Below are 20,043 nucleotides of genomic sequence, written 5' to 3'. Positions count from 1 at the left end.
TTATTCAAAATGTTTAAGTAACTTGGGGCACCTCGGTGGCTCTATTGGTTGAGCATCCGAGTCTTAATTTCAGCTCAGGTCATGATCTCAGAGTCCTGAGTTCAAGCCCCACATTGGGCTCTATGCTCAGTGCAGAGTCTGCTTGGGATTCTCTCTCTCTCTCCCTCTACCCCTGCTTATGCTCTCTCTCTCTCTAAAATAAATAAATAAATCTAGAAAATGTAAAGCAACTTAAAAACACAGTTGCTTAGAATTCAGATTCATCTCTCAGTTTATTAGTTCCCCCCTTTTATAGCTTGCCTGTCCATGTTTAAAATACTCTGGCACTAGAACTTACTTAGCAAATGTTGTTTTTGTTTTTCACAAAGCATCTTCCCGTATGTCTTGCAGAGATGTACAGTAACCTCTTCCCTGGGTTTTCGGATAAGAAACCTAGTATTTAGGGACAGTGACAGCCCAAGCTCCAGGGGTGGCATTGTTTTACGCATCCCAGTGCAGCAGAGATCTGGGGTCTCTCAGGTTTTCCTCCTGTCAGGGGAAATGCCCCAAATGCCAGGCATCTCTGTCCTCACATACACTGCCCACTGCTCCGCACCCCTGAACTCGGCAATGAGGACGCTTATGCTCTTTCTTCAGCTCACAAGACTTGGGCTCCTGGACATCCTGAAGAGGAGTCAGGAGCACCTAGGAAGACAGCCCAGTGAGAGGCGCAGGGTTGGAAATCTGGGGAGCAGGGGCAGGGGGCTGTTGGGGGAGAGGAGGCCAGAAGAGTACCGGATGGTTCTCATCACCACCTCTGAACGTTTGTGAGAGGTCCCAGTTCCACGTTAGTTTAGTCCCCCTCTTCGGCTGTCTGGGGTCAGTTCCCCACGGGGATTGCCTATGTGGGACCTAGGTCGTGGAGGCCGCTCGTACCAAAGGCTCTGAGTTACTCAGGGACGGTGGAGCATCATTTTGGCACTGAGCTCCATAACTAGATGGCAATGCTATTATTATTATTTTGACCCTTGAGAAAAGGATGGTTCTTTGGTTTTTGTGGAGTGATTAAATGGCCTTTTTCTTTGTAGTTGTTCATTTTGTAGGGCTTGATCCCAGAATTGCTGCCTGGCTTATAGATCCTGGGGATGCTGCACCCTCTTTTGAAGATTTAGTGGCAAAATACCTTGAAGGCTCCATCTCTGTTAACGTGAACAGCACATATGGGAATTCCTCAAGAAATGTTGTGGTGAGTTGTGTTAAGATCAGGGTTTACCAACTTAGTCAACCCGAATTTTTTCCTTGAAACTTCTTCCACTTCATACAGTCCTGTAGTAAAAAGAACATTGCTGACATTCATTTTCACTTATTCTGCACAAATGCTTTTTACTCTGATGCTTCTGGTGGAGGACATTGAATTAGGACAGGTGACTTCTGTTCCTTCATGGAACTAACTCCCTGGGAAGTCTGTTCACAGCGGGATTCTTCTAAAAAGACTCTCTGGGGTCAGCGAGCCATGTGCTCTGGGTCTGTGAGCTGCTCGTAGTAGTGGTGGCCCGGCCACCACACAAAGGCTCTGGCCAGACCTCACTCCATGTGCCCAGGTGGGTCTTCCCGAGGCCTGTCCTGGAGACACACTGAGTTGTTAGGAACTGCGTCTGCAGAAGCCTTGGTACTCATGGCTCTGGAGCAAAGTCCCTGAGGAGGGGACCCCCCAGCTGGGCCACTCTGTTGAGGCTTCCGGTGTGCAAATCAACAGCAACATGCTAGACGCACGAGTGGGTGAGTGTACAGGGGCTCAGGAGCACAAGTACTGGCTGTGGGCTGGGAACCATGGGGGCAGAGTGGCTGGTGAGGTGAGGGCCCTGAGCCTCTGGGAGGTCTGCTCGCTCCTGCCCTTCATCCTGTGCCATCTGTGAGGGAGGGTCTGAGTCAGATGGGGACTTGAAGGTACAAACGCAGAAACTTACTCCCCCTTAATTTGAAGACATGTGTCAGAGGAATATGGGGGAGCTCACAGACTCAGAGGGAAAGCAGTAGCAGGCCGCAGAAGACATGAGCCCTCAGGCCCCAGGCCCAGCACTGAGCCATTTGTCACTTTTGTTGAAGACCCACAGGGAGTTCCCTCACTGTGCCACATGTGTGCCCCTTGGCGGAGGTGTAGGACATGAAGGTGAGTTCTACTGATCGTATGATACTGGGAGGGGAGCTTCCTCAAACAGCAGCCAAGACACTATCCCTGAAATAGGGATGTGCCCACCTCTGCACTACCAGTTCCAGTTTATAGAGGAGAAGACCAAGGTGCAGAAAGGTCAATGTGCATGCACATTGCCCAAAGTCAAGTTGAGGCTGTGGTTCAAAGTGTGTGTTTCTGACTCTAAAGTCTAGTTTCTTCCTAGTGCATCTGGGGATAGGAGTAGCCACAGGGAACAGAGCAGCAGCCACAGAGGTGTTTTCTCCCTGTCAAGGAGACAGGGCCCTGCACCCAGGCTGGAGCAGCTGCTCAAGGTGCTGGGGACCCTGCCCGTCCCACCACTGCCCATGTGCCCTTGCCTCACCCAGGGCCCTCGGCGCACTGCAGGAAGAAAAGCAGCAGCCTCTGCGAACTTGCACTTGAATCTCTTGACTAGAGATGTGTCCACTGTGAAGGCCTGCAGTGCGTGAGGGGTGGGAGGGGAGAGCCAGGCCCACTCTGTGCTGGCTGAAGAGATGACGGGAATTATCTGGGAGAATGCAGGGGGAGTCTGGGCCAAGGGAGCAGCACGGGAGCAGGAGGGAAGGGTGAGGTTGCGAAGGAAGGTGTGGGGTAGAGGGTTATCTGTGTCAGGGGCTCTTTCAGGAAGGTGCTGGTCCCCCTTGGAGCTCGGTCTTGTCCTGGCGGAGCCCCGGCTGGAGAACCACTCATAGTGGGAGGCTCATCGTGAGGTCTGTCCTGTGGGAAGCTCATTCGGGCAGGAGTAGACAGTCTGCCCCGAGACCAGTTGTGCATGAGAGCTAAGGCTGGGAATGAGGAGAGTGAAAAGGCCAGGCTACATCAGCCCACTGCTGGCTTATCCTGGAGTTTCTCTGGCTTGGGGCCTTGAGGCCAAAAGTGGAGTGTGAGGAGTTGTTTGGCAGAGTGAGTTATCCAGGGAGGAGAGTCAGGCTGTGTGCCAAGGGCTGCAGCCCTGATCATCTGTTGACGTCTGGGTGAGGACGGATGCTGAGGGTGGCCACGTGGCTCCTCAGCCTACTGGGGCACATGGGGGGTATGCGTCTGTCTCTCCCACCATGTGATCTTTGCACTGTGGACACTCTGCAGTTCCTGCAAAATGAGGAAAAAACCGGGTTTGGGGGAGAGGCTCCAGGTAGCTTGCACTTGCCTGGTAAGAAGGCCGTTGTGTAACGTGGGAGCTTGCCCACGGAAGGTATTTGGTGAGGCCGCCGCCATGTCATGTCTGCCATGAAAAGACTCATGCCACCTAGCTAGTGCCCATTTCTGTGGGTTGTGTCCCTCCCTGGATTTCGATGAACATTGCTGCAAGTTTGCCTAATCTTTCATTCTTTTGATCTTTTAAAGAATCAGAATGTACGTGTGAACCTGAAGACACTCTACAGACTTACGATGGGCCTTTGCTCCCAGCTGAAGGCAAGGCATCTCGTTGTAACTTGCAGTTGGCAGGCACTCTTGCTCACTGTTCCCCAAGAGCATCTTTCACTCCTATCCATGCTCACAGCTGCGCAGAAAACAGAGCAGTGAATTCTCAGGCCAAGTGAACTTGTGCCTCACTCATAGAAGGACAGGCCACATGATGGGACCTGGAGGGGTATTGTTTTTTAAGATTGTATTTATTCATTTGACAGAGAGAGTACAAGCAGGGGAAGCAGCAGCAGAGGGAGAGGGGTAAGCAGGCTCCCGCTGAGCAAGGAGCCTGATGTGGGACTTGATCCCAGGAAATTGGGATCATGACCTGAGCCAAAGGCAGTTGCTTAACCAACTGAGCCACCCAGGCGCCCCAAGGACTTGGAGTTTTTAAAAAATGTTTTCTGTAGGCTAATAACTATAGCATTTCTATTTATTTTTTTTAAAGATTTTATTTATTTATTTGTCAGAGAGAGAGAGGGAGAGAGATTGAGCGAGCACAGGCAGAGGCAGAGGGAGAAGCAGACTCCCCGCCAAGCAAGGAGCCCGATGTGGGACTCGATCCCAGGACGCCGGGATCATGACCTGAGCCGAAGGCAGCTGCTTAACCAACTGAGCCACCCAGGCATCCCAACTATAGCATTTTTAAAAAGCTACCAAATGAATTGAAATATTTCTTTTTTTTTAAGTTTTTATTTATTTATTAGAGAGAAAGGGAGAGCATGAGTAGGGGTAGGGGCAGAGGGAGAGGGAGAAAAATTCTCCAGCAGACTCCCCACTGAGTGGGCTCCATCCCAGGACCCTGTGATCATGACCCTGAGATCATGACCTGAGCCAAAGTCAGATGTTTAACCCACTGAGCCACCTAGGTGCTCCTCAGCTGGAATGTTTCTAATGTTGCCATTGACATAAAAGTAGAGCATTTATTTTAGTTTAATAGTGAGATGGACACAGCTCTCAGTCTCGTTAGGAAGCAGAGGGCATTCACAGGAACAGTCAAGAAGAGTTGAAGGAAGGGACTGTGTGTAGATGCAAGGCCAGGAGTGGAGGGCCAGTAAGGGACAGAGAAGCATCAGGGGACAGGCACCGCCTGGAAGCTTTTCCACTACTGGGCCTGGAGGGGAAGCTGTCACCAGGCTCCGGGGAGAGCCAAGGCCCTGCAGAGGCTGCTGGTCAGGAGCTGGGTTTCAGGCGCTGTGGCCGCAGGCCCAGGACTATGGGCTGCTGGGAAGGGTCCAGAGGGAGAGAGGAAGCCCATTTCTCTTCTCTACTGACACAGCCCAAGAACTGAGGAGCCAGGTGGTGGCCTGGAGCACGTCAGCCCTTCCCCAAGGGCAAAGTTCAGGGCTCAGGGCTGGGAGGAGTCCAGTGAGGGCACCATGGAGGGGTAGGTGAGGCCGAGGGCTTTTGGATGGCAGCAGGAGGGGACATACATGACAGAAGCCCCAAGAAGAGGCATGGAGACAGTCTGAATAAATGCAGAGACGTTTCATACTCTGGGAGGAGGTGACCTCATATAAAGATTTCACCTCTCCCCACACTAATTTCTAAAGCCAATGCAAAAACCAATGAAAATTCTAGCTACACTTTTGGGAATTCAGTAAACCTATTCTGAAGTTAAATGGAAGATTAAAAGTTTAAAATACCGGAGCGCCTGGGTGGCTCAGTGGGTGGGGCCTCTGCCTTCGGCTAGAGTCGTGATCTCCGGGTCCTGGGATCAGGCCGCGCCCGCATCAGGCTCTCTGCTTGGCGGGGAGCCTGCTTCCCCCACTCTCTCTCTGCCTGCCTCTCTGCGTACTTGTGATCTATGTCTGTCAAATAAATAAATAAAATCTTAAAAAAAAAAAGTTTAAAATACCTACATCACACTTAAAAATGAGAAAGATTTGGGGCCCTGGGTGGCTCAGTTGGTGAAGTGTCTGCCTTCGGCTCAGGTCCTGAGATTGAGCCCCTTGTCAGGCTTCTGGCTCTATGGGGAGTCTTCTCCCTCTCCCTCTGCTGCTCCCCTTGTGTGTGTGTGCTCTCTGTCTCTCAAATAAATAAAATCTTTTAAAAATTTTTTTAAAATGAGAAAGATAAAGAGAATTGGGAGTGGGGCTTAGCCTACCCGATATTTCTAAATATCTCTATGAGGTCTTGGTAAGGAAATAGGATATTTGAAAGTAGTAAGGGTTCTACTAGGAGGGAGGATGGCAGGAGGGTGGCTGTTGGGTGGGAGTTGCCTGAATTCCACCTCAGTGCTATCAAGTAGGCTGTTCAACCCAGTGCAGACAGAAATAATTTAAAAGTAACATTGGTATCATTTCTTCCTACAAAACAGGTTTATGGTTTATGGCAACTATTTTGTACTTTGGAGCTTCCTCTGATACCGATTTTGGCAGGTAAGGTACCATAAAGTTGACAGACAGTCCTGTTTCTAGGGAATTCTTGACAATGTTTGAGAGCAGCGGTTTCTCTCTTATTAGGGTGGGCAGTGTGTCATGGGAGCGCTGCGAGGCAGCAAGCCCTGTATTCCCCTCTCTGTAGTAAGAGGGGTTGGAGAGCATCACCTGTTGATCTAGAAGGATGAGACGGTTCTGACCTCTCAGTCACACGGGGTTCCTTTTGCATCCTGGCCAAGTGGCAGCCCCACGCTCCCGAGAGCAGCAGTGTGGGACGAGCCTGTGATGTGTTCTGCACAGCAGTTGTTCGTCCTGGTGGTGTACTGTTAGTCCTACCCCTTGGGACAGCACCTAGGACAGGGAGTGCGGGCTCTCCTCTGCCTTTGCCTCTCAGCCCCCACTTGGCCCAGGTCCTGCTGGGCACTAGGGGAGCCGAGCCCAGCCCAGTGCTCCACAGCCTGGCTGACCCGAGGCAACTCCGTCCTATGTGGCCATTCAGGGAGTGTCCCCGTGGCCCCCACCGCCACTGCTGGGCTCCAGCACTGACCCTCATGGATTGTTGGTGGAGGTGGGATGCAGCAGGCACTGTCGTTATTGTCCTTGTCAGGGAGTAAGGCTTGCTCCCCGTCCCAGAGGCTTTTGCGGAAATAACTCATTGATGCAAGTTTGATCTGCTTTGGTGTTTGAATCACAGTGATGGAGAGCCACAGCATTCGGGTGAACAGAGGAGAGATGGAGAGGACTTCAGCCCTTCTGGGGGTGCGTTTTTATTTCAGAGCCAGGCTGCCTGTTAGCTCTTTCCTGCCTGTAAGTCCTTCCCCCCGCTTCTTCTACGTTCCTTGCACACCTGGCTTGGATGTACGTGCAGGGGAGCACCAGGCCCTGACCAGCCTTAAACGGGCACATAGCTAGGAGCTCGCTCCATGGCGCACACAGGATTTCATGTGTCCTCCGGCTTCTCAAAGGTCAGATTCTTCTCACAGGGACACCACCTGTAGTTTGGTGAGGGGAGTTCATGGCTTTCTTGGGTTCTTAGTAAAAGCAAGAATAGGTCACCTGGGTGGCTCAGTCGGTGAAGCATCTGCCTTTGGCTCAGGTCATGATCCCAGTGTCCTGGGATTGAATCCTGCATCAGGCTCCGTGCTCCCTGCTCTGCGGGGAGTCTGCTTCTCCCTCTGCTGCTCCCCCTACTCATGCTCTCTCTCTCTTTCTCTCTCAAATAAATAAAATCGTTTTAAAAATCAAGAACAAAATTTTAAAAAATGAATGTCAAAAATTGAAAATACAGAGGGTGCATGGAGATGCATAAAAAATGCATTAAAATGTTTTATGTAAGTTGTTTTAAAGGAAGCTCTGGTATAACCATCACCTGAGTCATAGTGTAAAATTTCCACAAGTGCTGTGTGCCCTTTCCCCATCAGAACCCCTTCCCACTGCCAAAAGTAACCTCTGCCCTGACTTCTGGAGTCACTACTTGTTGCTTTGGTTTCCTTTCCACCTCAGTGCCTTGGCTTTCCTTTGGAACTGTGAGTTAGGGGTCATCTGATGCGCCCTCCGCCCCGAGTCTCAGCTCTACCGCTGTCCTGTGTGACTCGGGCTTTGTCTTCCTTTGCCCCCGTCCCACTGTGGACAGCATCTGGGGTGTTGCACGCTGCTCCGTTGAGCACGTCTGCTGGGCCCTGGGCGCAGGATGGTCTCCTCAGCTTCAGGAAGCAGCACTGAGTTGCTCTTCAAAGTCGCACTGCCAGGAGCACACACAGGAGGGTCCTGCTATTGCATGGCCTCACCTACATGGGACCCCAGGCTTTTCGGAGCAGCCATTCTGGCAGGGATGGAATGGTATCTCAGTAAAATTTTGGTTTCTATTTTCCTGACTAGTGATGAGAAGGAATAGCTTTTCAAGTGATCATTGGCTACTAGGAGTTTCTCTTTGGTAAAATATCTTTTTACAGGTTTCTTACCCATTTTCACACGGAGGGCTCTGTCTTTCCCTTACTAATTTATAGGACATCTTGATAAACTCCAGTTACAAGCCTGTCACATAGACCTTCTCCCTCTCTGTGTTACCTTTTTACTGTCTTCATGATGTCTTCTGACAAATAAGAAGTTCCTAATTTTTAATGTAGTGTAATTTACCCATCTTTGTCTTTATGGTTAGTGCTTTCTGTGTGCTGTTTAAGAAAGCTTTCCTTACATCAAACTCATGAAGTATTCTCATGTGCTATGTTTAAAAGCTATTTTTATTAGCCTTTGCATTTAGGTTTATCATCCACCTGATTTTTTCTTTTTATGTACTTTTTTAATTGAGAAAGAAGTTGCCTACAGTTAATAGTACAAATATTTTTAATTATTGTGATAAAGTGTAACATTTAGCATAAAGCTTACCATCTTAGCCATTTCCGATTAGACAGTACAGTGGTATTAAATACATTCGTGTGCTTGTATGGCATGACTGCCATCCATCCCAGTCACTTCGCACTCGCCCCTCCCCACTGCTCCCGACAGCCACCGTTATGCTCTCTGTCTCTATGATCTGACTGCTCTGGGTACTTCACGTAAGTTGAATCACACAGAATTTATCTTTTTGTCACTGGTTTATTTCACTTAGCATAATGTCTTCAACATTTATCCTGGTTTTAGCGTGTTGCACTTTTCTTCCTTTTCAAGGTCAGATGTATGTACCACATTTTGCTTACCATTCATCTGCCAGAGGAGGCAAGCGACTGGGTTTGCTTCCGTGTTCTAGCCATTGTGAGTAATGCTGCTGTAAACGCGGGTGTATAAAGAGCTCTGTGAAGCCCTGTTTTCAGTTCTTTTGAGTGCATACCCCAAGGCAAATTGCTAGATCTTACAGTAATTTTTAATTTTTTGAGGAACCACTGTACTTATTCCACCATTTTGCACTCCCATAAGAGTGCATAAGCACACTTTCTCTACATCCTCACTGATACCTATTGTTTTCTCAGTTTTTTGTTTTGTTTTGTTTGTATAATAGCCATCCCAATGGGTGTGAGGTGGTATCTCACTGTAGTTTTGATTCTCATTCCCCTAATGTTTAGTGATATTGATCATCTTTTCATGTGCTTACTGACCATCTGTGTATATCTTTAGTAAAATGTCTATTCAGGTCTTTTGCCCATTTTTTAATTGGGTTGTTAATTTTTTCTTGTTGAGTTTTAGGAATTCTCTATATACTCTGGATAGTAATCCTTTTCAGATATATGATTTTTAAATATTTTCTCATTTTATGGGTTGCCTTTTTACTCTGTTGATAGTGTCTTTCGATGCACAAAATTTCTAAGTTTTCATAGTCCAATGTAAAATTTTTTTCTTTTGTTACCTGTGCCTTTGTTGTCATATCCAAGAAATAGCTGTCAAATCCAATATTGTGAAGTTTCGTCCTGTGTCTCCTTCAAAGAGTTTTATTGTAGTAGGTCTTACATTTAGGTCCTTGATACATTTTGAGTTAATTTTTATATATGGTGCAATGTAGGGGTCCACCTTCATTTTTCTGCATGCGAATGCCCAGTTTTCCCAGCACTATCTGTTGAATAGACTGTACATTCTCCATTGAATGTTCTTGGCATGCTTGTCCAAAATAATTTGACCATATTTACAAGGGTTTATTTCTGGGTTCACGACTCTATTCTCTTTGTCTCTATGTCTGTATGCTAGTACACACTGTTTTGATTAGTGTAGCTTTGTAGTCAATTCTGAAATCAAGAAGTATGGGTCCTCCACATTTGTTCTTTTTTCAAGATTGTTTTGGCTATTTGGGGTCTCTTGAGATTTCGTATGAATTTTAGGATGCATTTTTCTATTTCTGAGAAAAAGGTCTTTGGGATTTTGATAGGAATTACATTGACTCTGTAGATCTCTTTGAGTAGTTTGGTAAGTCTTCCAATCCATGAACATGAGATTTTATTTATTTTTAAATTGATTTCAGCAGTGTTTTATAGTTTTCACTGTATGAGTCCTTCACCTTCTTTGTTAATTCCTAAGTATTTTATTCTTTTTGATGCTACTATGAATAGAATTGTTTTTGTAATTTCCTTTTCAGATTGTTCATGTGTAGAAATACGGCTAATTTTTGTGTGTTGATGTTGTATCCTGCTACTTTGCTGAGTTCCAAAGTTCTAACAGTTGTTTGGGGGTTTTTTTGTTTTTTTGTTTTTTTAGGTGTGGACTCTACACATAAATGGTGAGTTTTCTACACATAAAATCATATCATCTGCAGAGATAAATTTACTTCTTCTGTCCAATGTGGATGCCTTTTATTTTTTTTTTCTTGCCCAATTGCTCTGACCAGAACTTCTGGTACCATGTTGAATAGAAGTGGTAAAAGCAAACAACCTTGCCTTGTTCCTCATCTTAGAGGAAATGCTCTCAGTCTTTCTGTGGGTTTTCTTTTTTTTTTTTTTTTAAGATTTTATTTATTCCTTTGACAGACAGAGATCACAAGTAGGCAGAGAGGCAGGCAGAGAGAGGAAGGGAAGCAGGCTCCCTGCTGAGCAGAGAGCCCGACGTGGGGCTTGATCCCAGGACCCTGAGATCACTACCTGAGCCGAAGGCAGAGGCTTTAACCCACTGAGCTACCCAGGTGCCCCTCTGTGGGTTTTCTTATACGGTTTTTATTATGTGGAGGTAATTCCCATCTGTTCCTAGTTTGCTGAGTGGTTGGTTTTTTTTTTTTTTATTATGAAAGGGTGTTAAATATTGTCAAATGATTTTTGACATGATCCTTTGTTTTTTTTCCCTCCCTCCTTGTGTTGATGTGGCATATTACATTGATCAGTTTCCATGGATGGACCCATACTTGCATGCCAGGAATAAATCCCACTTGGTAATGTTATATAGTCCTTTTAAAATATTTTTACTATGTTGTTGAGGATTTTTACATCAATATTCATAAGGGTTGTTGGTCTATCTTTTTCTTGTATCTCTGTCTGGCTTTGGTATCAGGGTAATGCTGGCCTCAGAATGAGTTAGGAAGTGGTCTTCCATCCTCTCCATTTTTTTGGAAAAGTTTGGGAAGGATTGGTGTTGGTTCTTTAAATGTTTGGTAGAATTCACCTGTGAAGTTAATGATCTAGAGCTCTTCTTTGTTGGGAGAAGAATTATTGATTCAATCTCCTTATTAGTTTTAGGACTATTCAGATTTTCTATTTCTTGGTGATTTAATCTTGATGGGTTTTGTGACTGTTGATTGAACTTTTTTATCTGTTTCATCTAGGTTATCCAGTTTGTTGGTGTATAGTACTCTTTTGTAATTCTTATTTTTGTAGAACAATGTCCCCACTCTCATTTCTGATTTTATTACTTTGAGTTTTCTCTTTTTTTCTTAGTCTACCTAGTGAAAACTTGTCAATTTTTAAAAACTTTTTTGGAAAAACTAACTTTCGGTTTTATCAGTTTTCTCTATTTCCCTATTTATTTCATTTATCTCTGTTCTGATATTTATCATCTTCTTCTTTTTTCACCTTTGGGTTTAATCTGTTCTTGTAGTTCCTTAAGTTGTAAAGTTAGGTTATTGATTTCAGGTCTTTCTTGTTTCCTAATATTTATAATATTTATAGCTATTAAATTCCCCTTTATTGCAGCTTTTGCTGCATCCCATAAGTTGTGGTATATTGTGTTTTCATTTTCATTCATCTCTAAATAATTTCTAAATTCTCTTTTGATTTATTCTTTGATCCTTTGATAGTTTAAAAATAGTTTATTTTCCACAGTTTTGTGAATTTTCCAGTTTTCCTTTTGTTATTGATTTCTAACTTCATCCTGTTGTAGTCAGAGAAGATGCTTTGTATAATAACTATTTTTTGATATCTCTTGAGCCTTAATTTGTGGCCTAAGATATGGTCTGTTCTGGAAAATGTCCCATGTGCAAGTGTATGTGGTTGTTGTGGGTGGTGCTCTGTGTGTCTGTTGGATCTCATTGGTTTCTTGTGCTGTTTAAGTCCTCTGTTTCTTTATCTTCTCTGTGGCTGTTCTACCAGTTATTGTGAGTGGAACTGTTATTGTAGAATTGTCTATTTATCCCTTCAATTCTGTCATTTTTTTTCTTCATATATTTTGATGGTCTGTCATTAGGTGTGTAAGTGTTTATAAGTGTTGTATAACAGTTGCTGTTATACATACATGTATGCTGTCATCCTTTGTCTCTTGTAACCATTTTTTATTTAAAGTCTATTTTTTCTGATATTAATATAGCCATCCCTGCTCTCTGTGGGTCACTATTTATGTATCTCTTTCTGTCCTTGTACTTTCAACCTGTCTGTATCTTTGAATTTAAAGTTTGTCTTTTGGGACACCTGGGTGGCTCCTTTGGTGAAACATCTGCCTTTGGCTTAGGTCATGGTCCTGGGGTCCTGGGATCGAGTCCCACATTGGGCTTCCTGCTCAGCAGGGAGTCTGCTCGTCCCTCTCCCTCTGCCCCTCCCTCTGCTCATGGTCTCTCTCTCTCTCAAATAAATAAATAAAATATTTTTAAAAAATAATGTTTGTCTCTTATGGACAGCATGTAGTTGGACCATATGTTTTTATCTATTATGCCAATCTCTGTCTTTTGATTGGAAAGTTTAATCCATTTACATGTAAGTAATACTGATAAAGAGGGATTCAACTTATGTCGTCGTGCTGTTTTCTATGTGCATTATACATTTTTTGTCTCTCATTTCCTGTATTACTGTCTTCTTTGTGTTTAGTCGCTTTTTTGTAGTGAATCATTTAAATTCCTTTCTCATTCTCTTTTGTGTATATCCTATAGCTATTTTCTTTGTGGTTACTGTGGGGATGACATTTAACATCCTAACATTATAACACTCTAATTTGAATTTATTACAGCTTAGCTTAAATAACATGCAAAAACTCTGCTCCTTTACAGCTCTGTCCCCACCCCTTTCAGTTGTTGATGCCACAAAATTATATCTTTATACATTGTGTGCCCCAAACATAAGCTAATAATTTTTTAAGTGCATTAGTCTCTTAAACTATGTAGGAAACATGACTTGGAGTTATAAACCAACATTACAGTAATACTAGCTTTTAACTCATAATTGTTTTTAAGTATGGAGAAAACAAAAAGTGCAGTGACAGATTGTTATTATAATACTAGCTTATATAAGTGCCCACATAGTCACCTTTCTTGAGATCTTTATTTCTCCATATGGCTTTGAGACACTGTCTAGTGTCCTTTCATGTCACCCTGCAGGACTCCTGGAGCATTTCCTCCAGGGCACATGTAGTGATCACATATCCATCAGTTTTTCTTTATCTGGGAATATTTCAGTGTCTCCCTCAGCCTTGAAGGACAGTTTTGCCAGATGCAGGATGGTTGGTTGACAGTTTTTCCTTTTAGCACTTTGAAAATATTGGCTCACTGTCTTCTGGCCTCTAAAGTTTCTGATGAGAGATCTGCTCACTGACGTTATTGAGGATGCCTTATATGTGAGGACACTTTTCTCTTGCTAATTTCAAGATTATCTGTTCACCTTTGGCTTTTGAAACCTTGATTACATTGTGGCTTGGTGTTGATCTCCCTTAGTTCCCTCTTACTTGAAGTTTGTGGAGCTTTTTGGATGTTTATATTCATGTATTTCATCCAATTTGAGAGGTTTTCAGCCATTATTTCTTCAAGTATTTTTGCTGTCCCTTTCTTTCTCTCCTCCTTCTGGGATGCCCGCAATGCATATGCTGATCTGCTTTACGATGTTCCACTGGTCCCTTAGGCTTTGTTCACTTTTCTTCAATTTCTTTTCTGTGTGTTCCTCAGCCTCAGTAAGTTCCATTATCTTGTCTTCAAGTTCACTGATTCTTTCTTCTGCCTGCTCAAATCTGCTGTTGAGCCACCCAAAGGAATTTTCTATTTCAGTTAATATACTTTTCAGCTCCAGAATTTCTTTTTGATTTCCTTTTAGGTTTTTTTCTCTCTTTGTCATTATTTACATTTTGCTCACACATTGTTTTCTTGACTTTCTTCACATCCTCCTCCTGTTCTTTGAGCATCTTTAAGACAGTTGTTTTAATGTCTTTGTCTAGTAGATCTGCCATTAGGTCTTATTCAGGGACAGTTTCTGTTGATGTTTTTTTCATTTTGTTTTTCCCTTTGAATGTGGTGCTTTTCTTTGTATGCCCTGACTTTTTTATTGAACATTGGACATTTGAATCTGATAATGTGGTAGCTCTGGAAATCATATTCTACCCCCACCACAGGGTTTGCTGTTCTATGTTAGTGTTTTTGGTTTTGGTTTTTTTTATTGCCTTGGGGCGTCTCTGTGCTGAAGATCAGCCTGAGGGGCAAGCTTAAGGTCTTCTCATATTTTTTCCTAAGATTTTTCCTGGGTATACATGGTCTGCTTCTAATTTTCCCTGCATAAGCAGTAGTGTTTGAACATCCTTGTCTTTAATTTCTGGCTCTCAAAAGGAGGAAAAATAAAAAATGAAAGGAGATGCAAAAGAGTGCTGGCCCTTTAATTCCCCTGGAAGTCTGTTCAGCTGAAGAGGGAGGGTCTTACAACAATGTGGGGAGGGGCTACAACCATGGCTGCCTGCCTATTTGTCTGCACATGTGTTATTAAAATCAGCGGTCAGAGCCCAGATCCCTGCTCTTTGCAGGACAGTGTCTTTTTGCCCACCCTGGCTTCTGCACACTGTTCCAGAAACATGTGGATGATCGCCTGCGGTGTGGCTGGTGGTGGAAGATGGGGATGGGTAGCTGCTACCATGCTAAGAGCTGAAATTGACCAAAAGTAGCTGTAATTTACCTTCCAAGCCTGGAAGTTACAAGCCGTCAACAGACTCCTGAGTCCAGGATGGTTATTGCATCAGATGGTTTCTGCCCCTGCAGCTGTGGTCCAGGTGGGGATGCAGTTTCTCACACGTGCTTCCTACTCTGCCTTCTTTCCAGAATCTCCTTGGTGTAAATTGTAAGTGCATAGCTTGACATGTTTTTACACATATACACATGCATGTGACTCTACCCAGAGCAAGATATAGACTATTTCCAGCACCCAGAAGGCTCCTCCTTCCTGTCCCCTCCTCATCTGTACACCCAGAGAGAGCCATTAATCTGACTCTGTTCATTGATTTTGAGCTTCATGTAAATGGAACCACACAATGTGGGATCTTTGGTTCTGTCTTTTTTTACTCACATTCTGTCTATGGGATTTGCTTGTTTGGTGAGTTTAGCAGTTGTGTGTTCCAATGAGACTTGCTGTGTAACACCCATTTTAGAACGTGTCTTAGCTTCCTTACATCCTTCTCATCGGTAAGCACTGTGATCACAGTGGCTGTGAATATTCATGTACATAAATGTGAGTGCCCCTGTCTCCTGATTTTATGTCTGGAAGTGGAATTGCTAGAACACAGGGTGTGTGTAGGTGGTAGTAGGTACTTCCAAAGACTTCTTGGAATTGGTCATGACCTTTTCCAATTCCATTTGCTACATCCTCACCATGCACACTGCTGGTCTTTCTCACTTTACTTGATCTGATGCGTCTGTCATTGTATATTTACAGCAGATTGTGTGGATTTACGTTGTGGATTTAGTTTGTGTTTTCCTGATGATTAATCATATTGAGGACCTTTCCATACGTTTGGTGGTATTTGGGATGTACTCTTTTGTTATCAATTTTGCAAAGATTTCACTCACTCTGAAATTTATGTTAACTGATTTTTTCATATTGATTTGTAAGAGTTCTTTATATATTCTGTATGTGAGTCCTTGTAATAAATTCTGTATGCAAGTCTTTTGTAATATATATTGAAAATCCTTTCTCCTAGTCCAGGGTTTGGCAAACAATAGTCTGGACCAAATCTATGTGGCCTATTGACCAATGTGGCCTATTTTCATATGGCCTACAAGTTAAGAGTGGTTGTTACAGTTTTAAAAGACAAACACATAAACAAAGATAAAGAAGAATACATGACAGGAGCCATATTTAGCCCATAGAACCTAAAATACTTTCCAGCTCAGTCTGTGTCTATGGCTTGTCTTTTCACTCTCTTAATAGTGGTATCTTTTGGTGAACAGAATCTCTTTATTTTAATGAAGTTCAGTGAACCATTTTTTTAAATGTTTAAGAATTTTTATGTGCTGATCTCTTTTGTATGCCTTCTAGTAAAGACGTTCTTCTGTGTTTTCTTCTATAAACTGTATTATTTTAAGTGTATCATCCGTTTCACTTTAATTTTTCTATATGGTATTCAGGTATCATTAAGATTTTCCCCCCCAAGTTGATTTCTGTTTTTTTCAGTTTATTAGAAGTGCCATTGATTCCCCCCACCGAATTACAGTAACATCTGTGTCATAAGTCAGATCAATACTATCAAAAGTTCAGAGAAAAGCAGAAGTAAAACCACTGGAGCACTGAAGTAGTAATTAGCAAAACTTAATTGTACACATATCAGAAAGACAGTTTACAAACCAGGAGCACTCAAAACAAGCCATGGAGTGAGGCTCAGAGGTCTGATGTCATAAGACCCTTATATGGTGTGGAGGCAAAGACTGGTTATTCTTCACAGTGGTGGACTACTGCAGTAGGATTTTGGGGAGCACAATTTGAGATTCACTTATGATTTTCAGAGGCACAAGAAAGAAACAACCCAGATCAAGTTAGCCTCGCTGATCTCCCAGAAGAGACTAAATGGAGCATTACTTGTAGGACAACACGGGTTTCGTCTGCTTAGGAAATTTTCAAGGCTGGTCTCAGTGTACGTTTGATTTTGTAATGTGGATCTTTTTCTGGACTCTGTTTTGTTTCATGGGATTTTTTGGTCTATCCTGTGCTAATACTCTTAGTTATGGTAGCTTTGTAATAATACGTCTTAATACCCTATGGTATGTCTTCCATCTTTGTGTTTATTCTATATGGTATTGTCTAGTTTTAAGTTCTTTGCATTGGCCATATAAAATTCTTTGATCTACTTTTTAAAAAATCCTGTTGGGATTTTGATTGTATTTTCATGCATATGACAAAGGACTCCTATGCAGACTATAATAGAGAACTCCTATCAATAAGAAAAAACCAGTTAACATAACTTTTAAATGGGTGACAATTTGAAATGAATTTACCCATGCGGCCACGCAGCCAGCACCTGTGCCTAGCTGAGCCCCACCCGAGGTGCTGATCCACTCCAGTGTGCTCTGTCATGTGGCAGCAGGTAACTGATACAAGCTGGCCCAGCTTCTCTCTGAACGGAGGGCTTGCCGTGCCCGCTTCATGGCCTGACGGGGCCTCCAGCCTCCTGCCCCACAGTCCCACTGGGCTTCCCCCTCGTTCTGCCTGCTGCTTTGCAGTGTGTATCTATTCCCGCTCTGAAGAGATGCTTGTGTTTTGTTTTGTTTCTTTTAAGAAACTATCTTTTTGTTTTTCTCTGTTTATTTATCCGTTTCTTCCTGTGCCTGAACACGAGCGCATTATTGTGCAGGTTTACTGTGCCATTTTAACTGGAATCTCACACAGTTTGTTGCCGGAGTTTTTGTTCCCTAAGGTATGGCTTACTCCTGAAGGGATCCATTATCTGTCCTTTAATGCTCTGCTCCTTGGTTTCTTTTTCTCATTTCTTTCTTTGACAACCAAGTTCTGGCATACTTTAACCGAGGCACATGTTTCTGGCTTCTTCTTTTCACCTAGATACTCCTTTCTTGTATCAGGTTCATTCTGCTCCTAACTTCTCTGGACCCTCTTTATAACTCCTTTCAAAATGTGAGCCTCAAGGCCGCCCTCGTCTGATGAAGGAGAGAATGCAAGTGATAGTTCCCCTGCTCTGTTTTCTTTTACAATTATGTTTTTTTTTTAAGATTTTATTTATTTATTTGACAGATAGAGATCACAAGTAGGCAGAGAGGCAGGCAGAGAGAGAGCGGGAAGCAGGCTCCCCGCTGAGCAGAGAGCCCAATGTGGGGCTCAGTCCCAGGACCCTGAGCTCATGACCTGAGCCAAAGGCAGAGGCTTAACCCACTGAGCCACTCAGGTGCCCCATTTTTACAATTATGTTTTTAAGACCTGGCTGCCTGCTACTTTTCTTCGGAAAAGTAGATGAAAGTGGCAAGGGGGTAAGGGCTTACAAATTCAGCTCTGCCCCCCACCCTGTACCGTGTCAGCTGATGCAGAGGACAGGCTTAGATTGTTTTTCACCTGGACCATCCATACCTCCTCAGCCCCACCACAAGCCAGGCTGTGTTCTGTGTAGTCAGATGTGGTAGTTCAGAGCATGGTCCCTGGTGTCCCCTGTGACTGCTCTCCCCGCTGGGTGGGAGGGACCTACAAGGTCGTTGGTCCTAACTCTTTTACTGTGGGATACCTTGGATGCTTTCAAGTTGTTGGTATGATCCTAGATCCCTTTTCTAGGAGTAATATTCCTAGAGAATTCGTTCTTCCCTTATTTTGGTGTGTTACTTCCTATTTTGCTTCTTTCATTTTGCTTCCTGAGGTTTGGGAGAGGAAGATTCTGTGAGCCTGAGGTTTCCACTGTGAGTCAAAGGATATATTTTTAATATACATTTTGGTAAACATTTGGCAAATTTTTATTCTTATAAGAACTTATGTTGGGAACTGTTTAATGAGCAAATAAAATAATCTTAGATTGTGAAAACCATTAGTAAGGTTTTATATCACATTCACAGTCTCGTCTCAAGGAACTGGAGCAAGAAGCCCATTTTGTTGCAGGAGAGCGGTTTCTTTTAACAAGTAATAATCAGCTTCGAGAGGTAAAGTGAAATTTTGTTTTTTATAAAATATACTTCTGGGGTGCCTGGGTGGCTCAGTGGGTTAAAGCCTCTGCCTTCAGCTCGGGTCGTGGTATCAGGGTCCTGGGATTGAGCCCCGCGTCAGGCTCTCTGCTCAGCAGGGAGCCCACTTCCTCCCCTCTCCCTGCCTGCCTCTCTGACTTCTTGTGGTCTCTGCCTATCAAATAGATACATAAAAAAATCTTAAAAAAAAATACTTCTTAGGGGTTAAAGAGAGATTCAGTCTTAATTTATAAATATTATTTTATGTTTGTTATCTGGAAAGTATATAAGTTCATGTTTTCTCACATTGAGATTCATTCCTTCAAAGCCTGCAAATCCAAGAACAGTATGAAATCAGAATTTGAGTGTTTGTAGCATCTTATTGGGTGGGCCTTCTGTGGCTGTGATGTTCAGTTTCTCTCAAAGCTGAGACCCGTCCATCACGTGTCCCTGCTTTTGTTGAAGATCCTCTTCGGCAAGCTAAAACTGCACCTGCGGAGTCCCAGGGAGACTCTTCCTAGAACAGGGCTGCAGAAACTCCCATCCATGTCAGAAGCCGTGGTAAGTTCAAAAATTGTCCTCTCTGTTTTTGAGACAGTAGCATGCCTCCACCATGTGTGAGTCACCCTCAGGCCTGCCTGTCCCCCTGCAGTGGGCTGTGAGCAGGTGCTCCCCACAAGGCTGCCCTCCTAGTTTGAACCATGAGAAAGAGTACAGTTTTCTGGAAGCAATCCACCAACTTCAACATCTGCAAAGGACAATTAGGTGGAATTTTGTTCTGAAAACAAATGGTTGTCAATCCAGTCATAGCCTCTTAGAAGTTAAAGGCTGACACTCCTTTCCTAGATTTATTTATTTTTAAAAAAAATATAGATGTGGAAGGTTTTTCCTTTTTTTAAAAGATTATTTATTTATTTATTTATTTGTCAGAGAGAGAGAGAGAGAGCGCGCGCGCACAGGCAGGGGGAGCATCAGGCCGAAGGAGAAGCAGGCTCCCTGCTTAGCAGGGAGCCTGCTTCAGGACTCATCCAGAATCCTGAGATTGTGATCCGAGCCAAAGGCAGGCACTTAAGCGACTGAGCCACCCAGGCGTCCCCCTAGATTTATTTTAGAAAATTCGAGCTACCTTTCCCCTGAGAAGAGAGCCTGTTTGATAAACAGGGAAGAGTGAGAGTCTGCTCTGTCGGAATGGCTGAGTATGGGGCACTGGGTGGCTTAATGGGTTGACTTTTGATTTTGGCTCAAGTCGCGGTCTTGGGGTAGTAGGATCAAGCCCCCAGTCGGGTTCTGCACTCAGGAGGAATGTGCTTGGGATTCTTTGCCTCTCCCTCTTT

At 43.9% G+C, this 20,043-nt stretch overlaps 1 protein-coding gene across 1 annotated transcript in view; it reads left to right on the top strand.

Moving 5' to 3' along the window:
• The window catches only part of POLN (DNA polymerase nu), a 40,211-nt gene that overhangs the window by 9,578 nt on the left and 10,590 nt on the right, over positions 1–20,043 (top strand). The window contains exons 3-8 of the mRNA XM_080797720.1: positions 1,068–1,225; positions 3,536–3,604; positions 5,919–5,979; positions 6,674–6,738; positions 18,605–18,688; positions 19,175–19,270. Of these exons, the coding sequence (XP_080653846.1) occupies positions 1,068–1,225; positions 3,536–3,604; positions 5,919–5,979; positions 6,674–6,738; positions 18,605–18,688; positions 19,175–19,270 (533 nt within the window). The remainder of the gene's footprint in view (positions 1–1,067; positions 1,226–3,535; positions 3,605–5,918; positions 5,980–6,673; positions 6,739–18,604; positions 18,689–19,174; positions 19,271–20,043) is intronic.

This window comes from Martes martes (genome assembly GCF_963455335.1).
Source record: "Martes martes genome assembly, chromosome: 2".
NCBI classification, from domain to species: domain Eukaryota; kingdom Metazoa; phylum Chordata; class Mammalia; order Carnivora; family Mustelidae; genus Martes; species Martes martes.
This window is presented reverse-complemented; position numbering and strand designations above follow the sequence as displayed.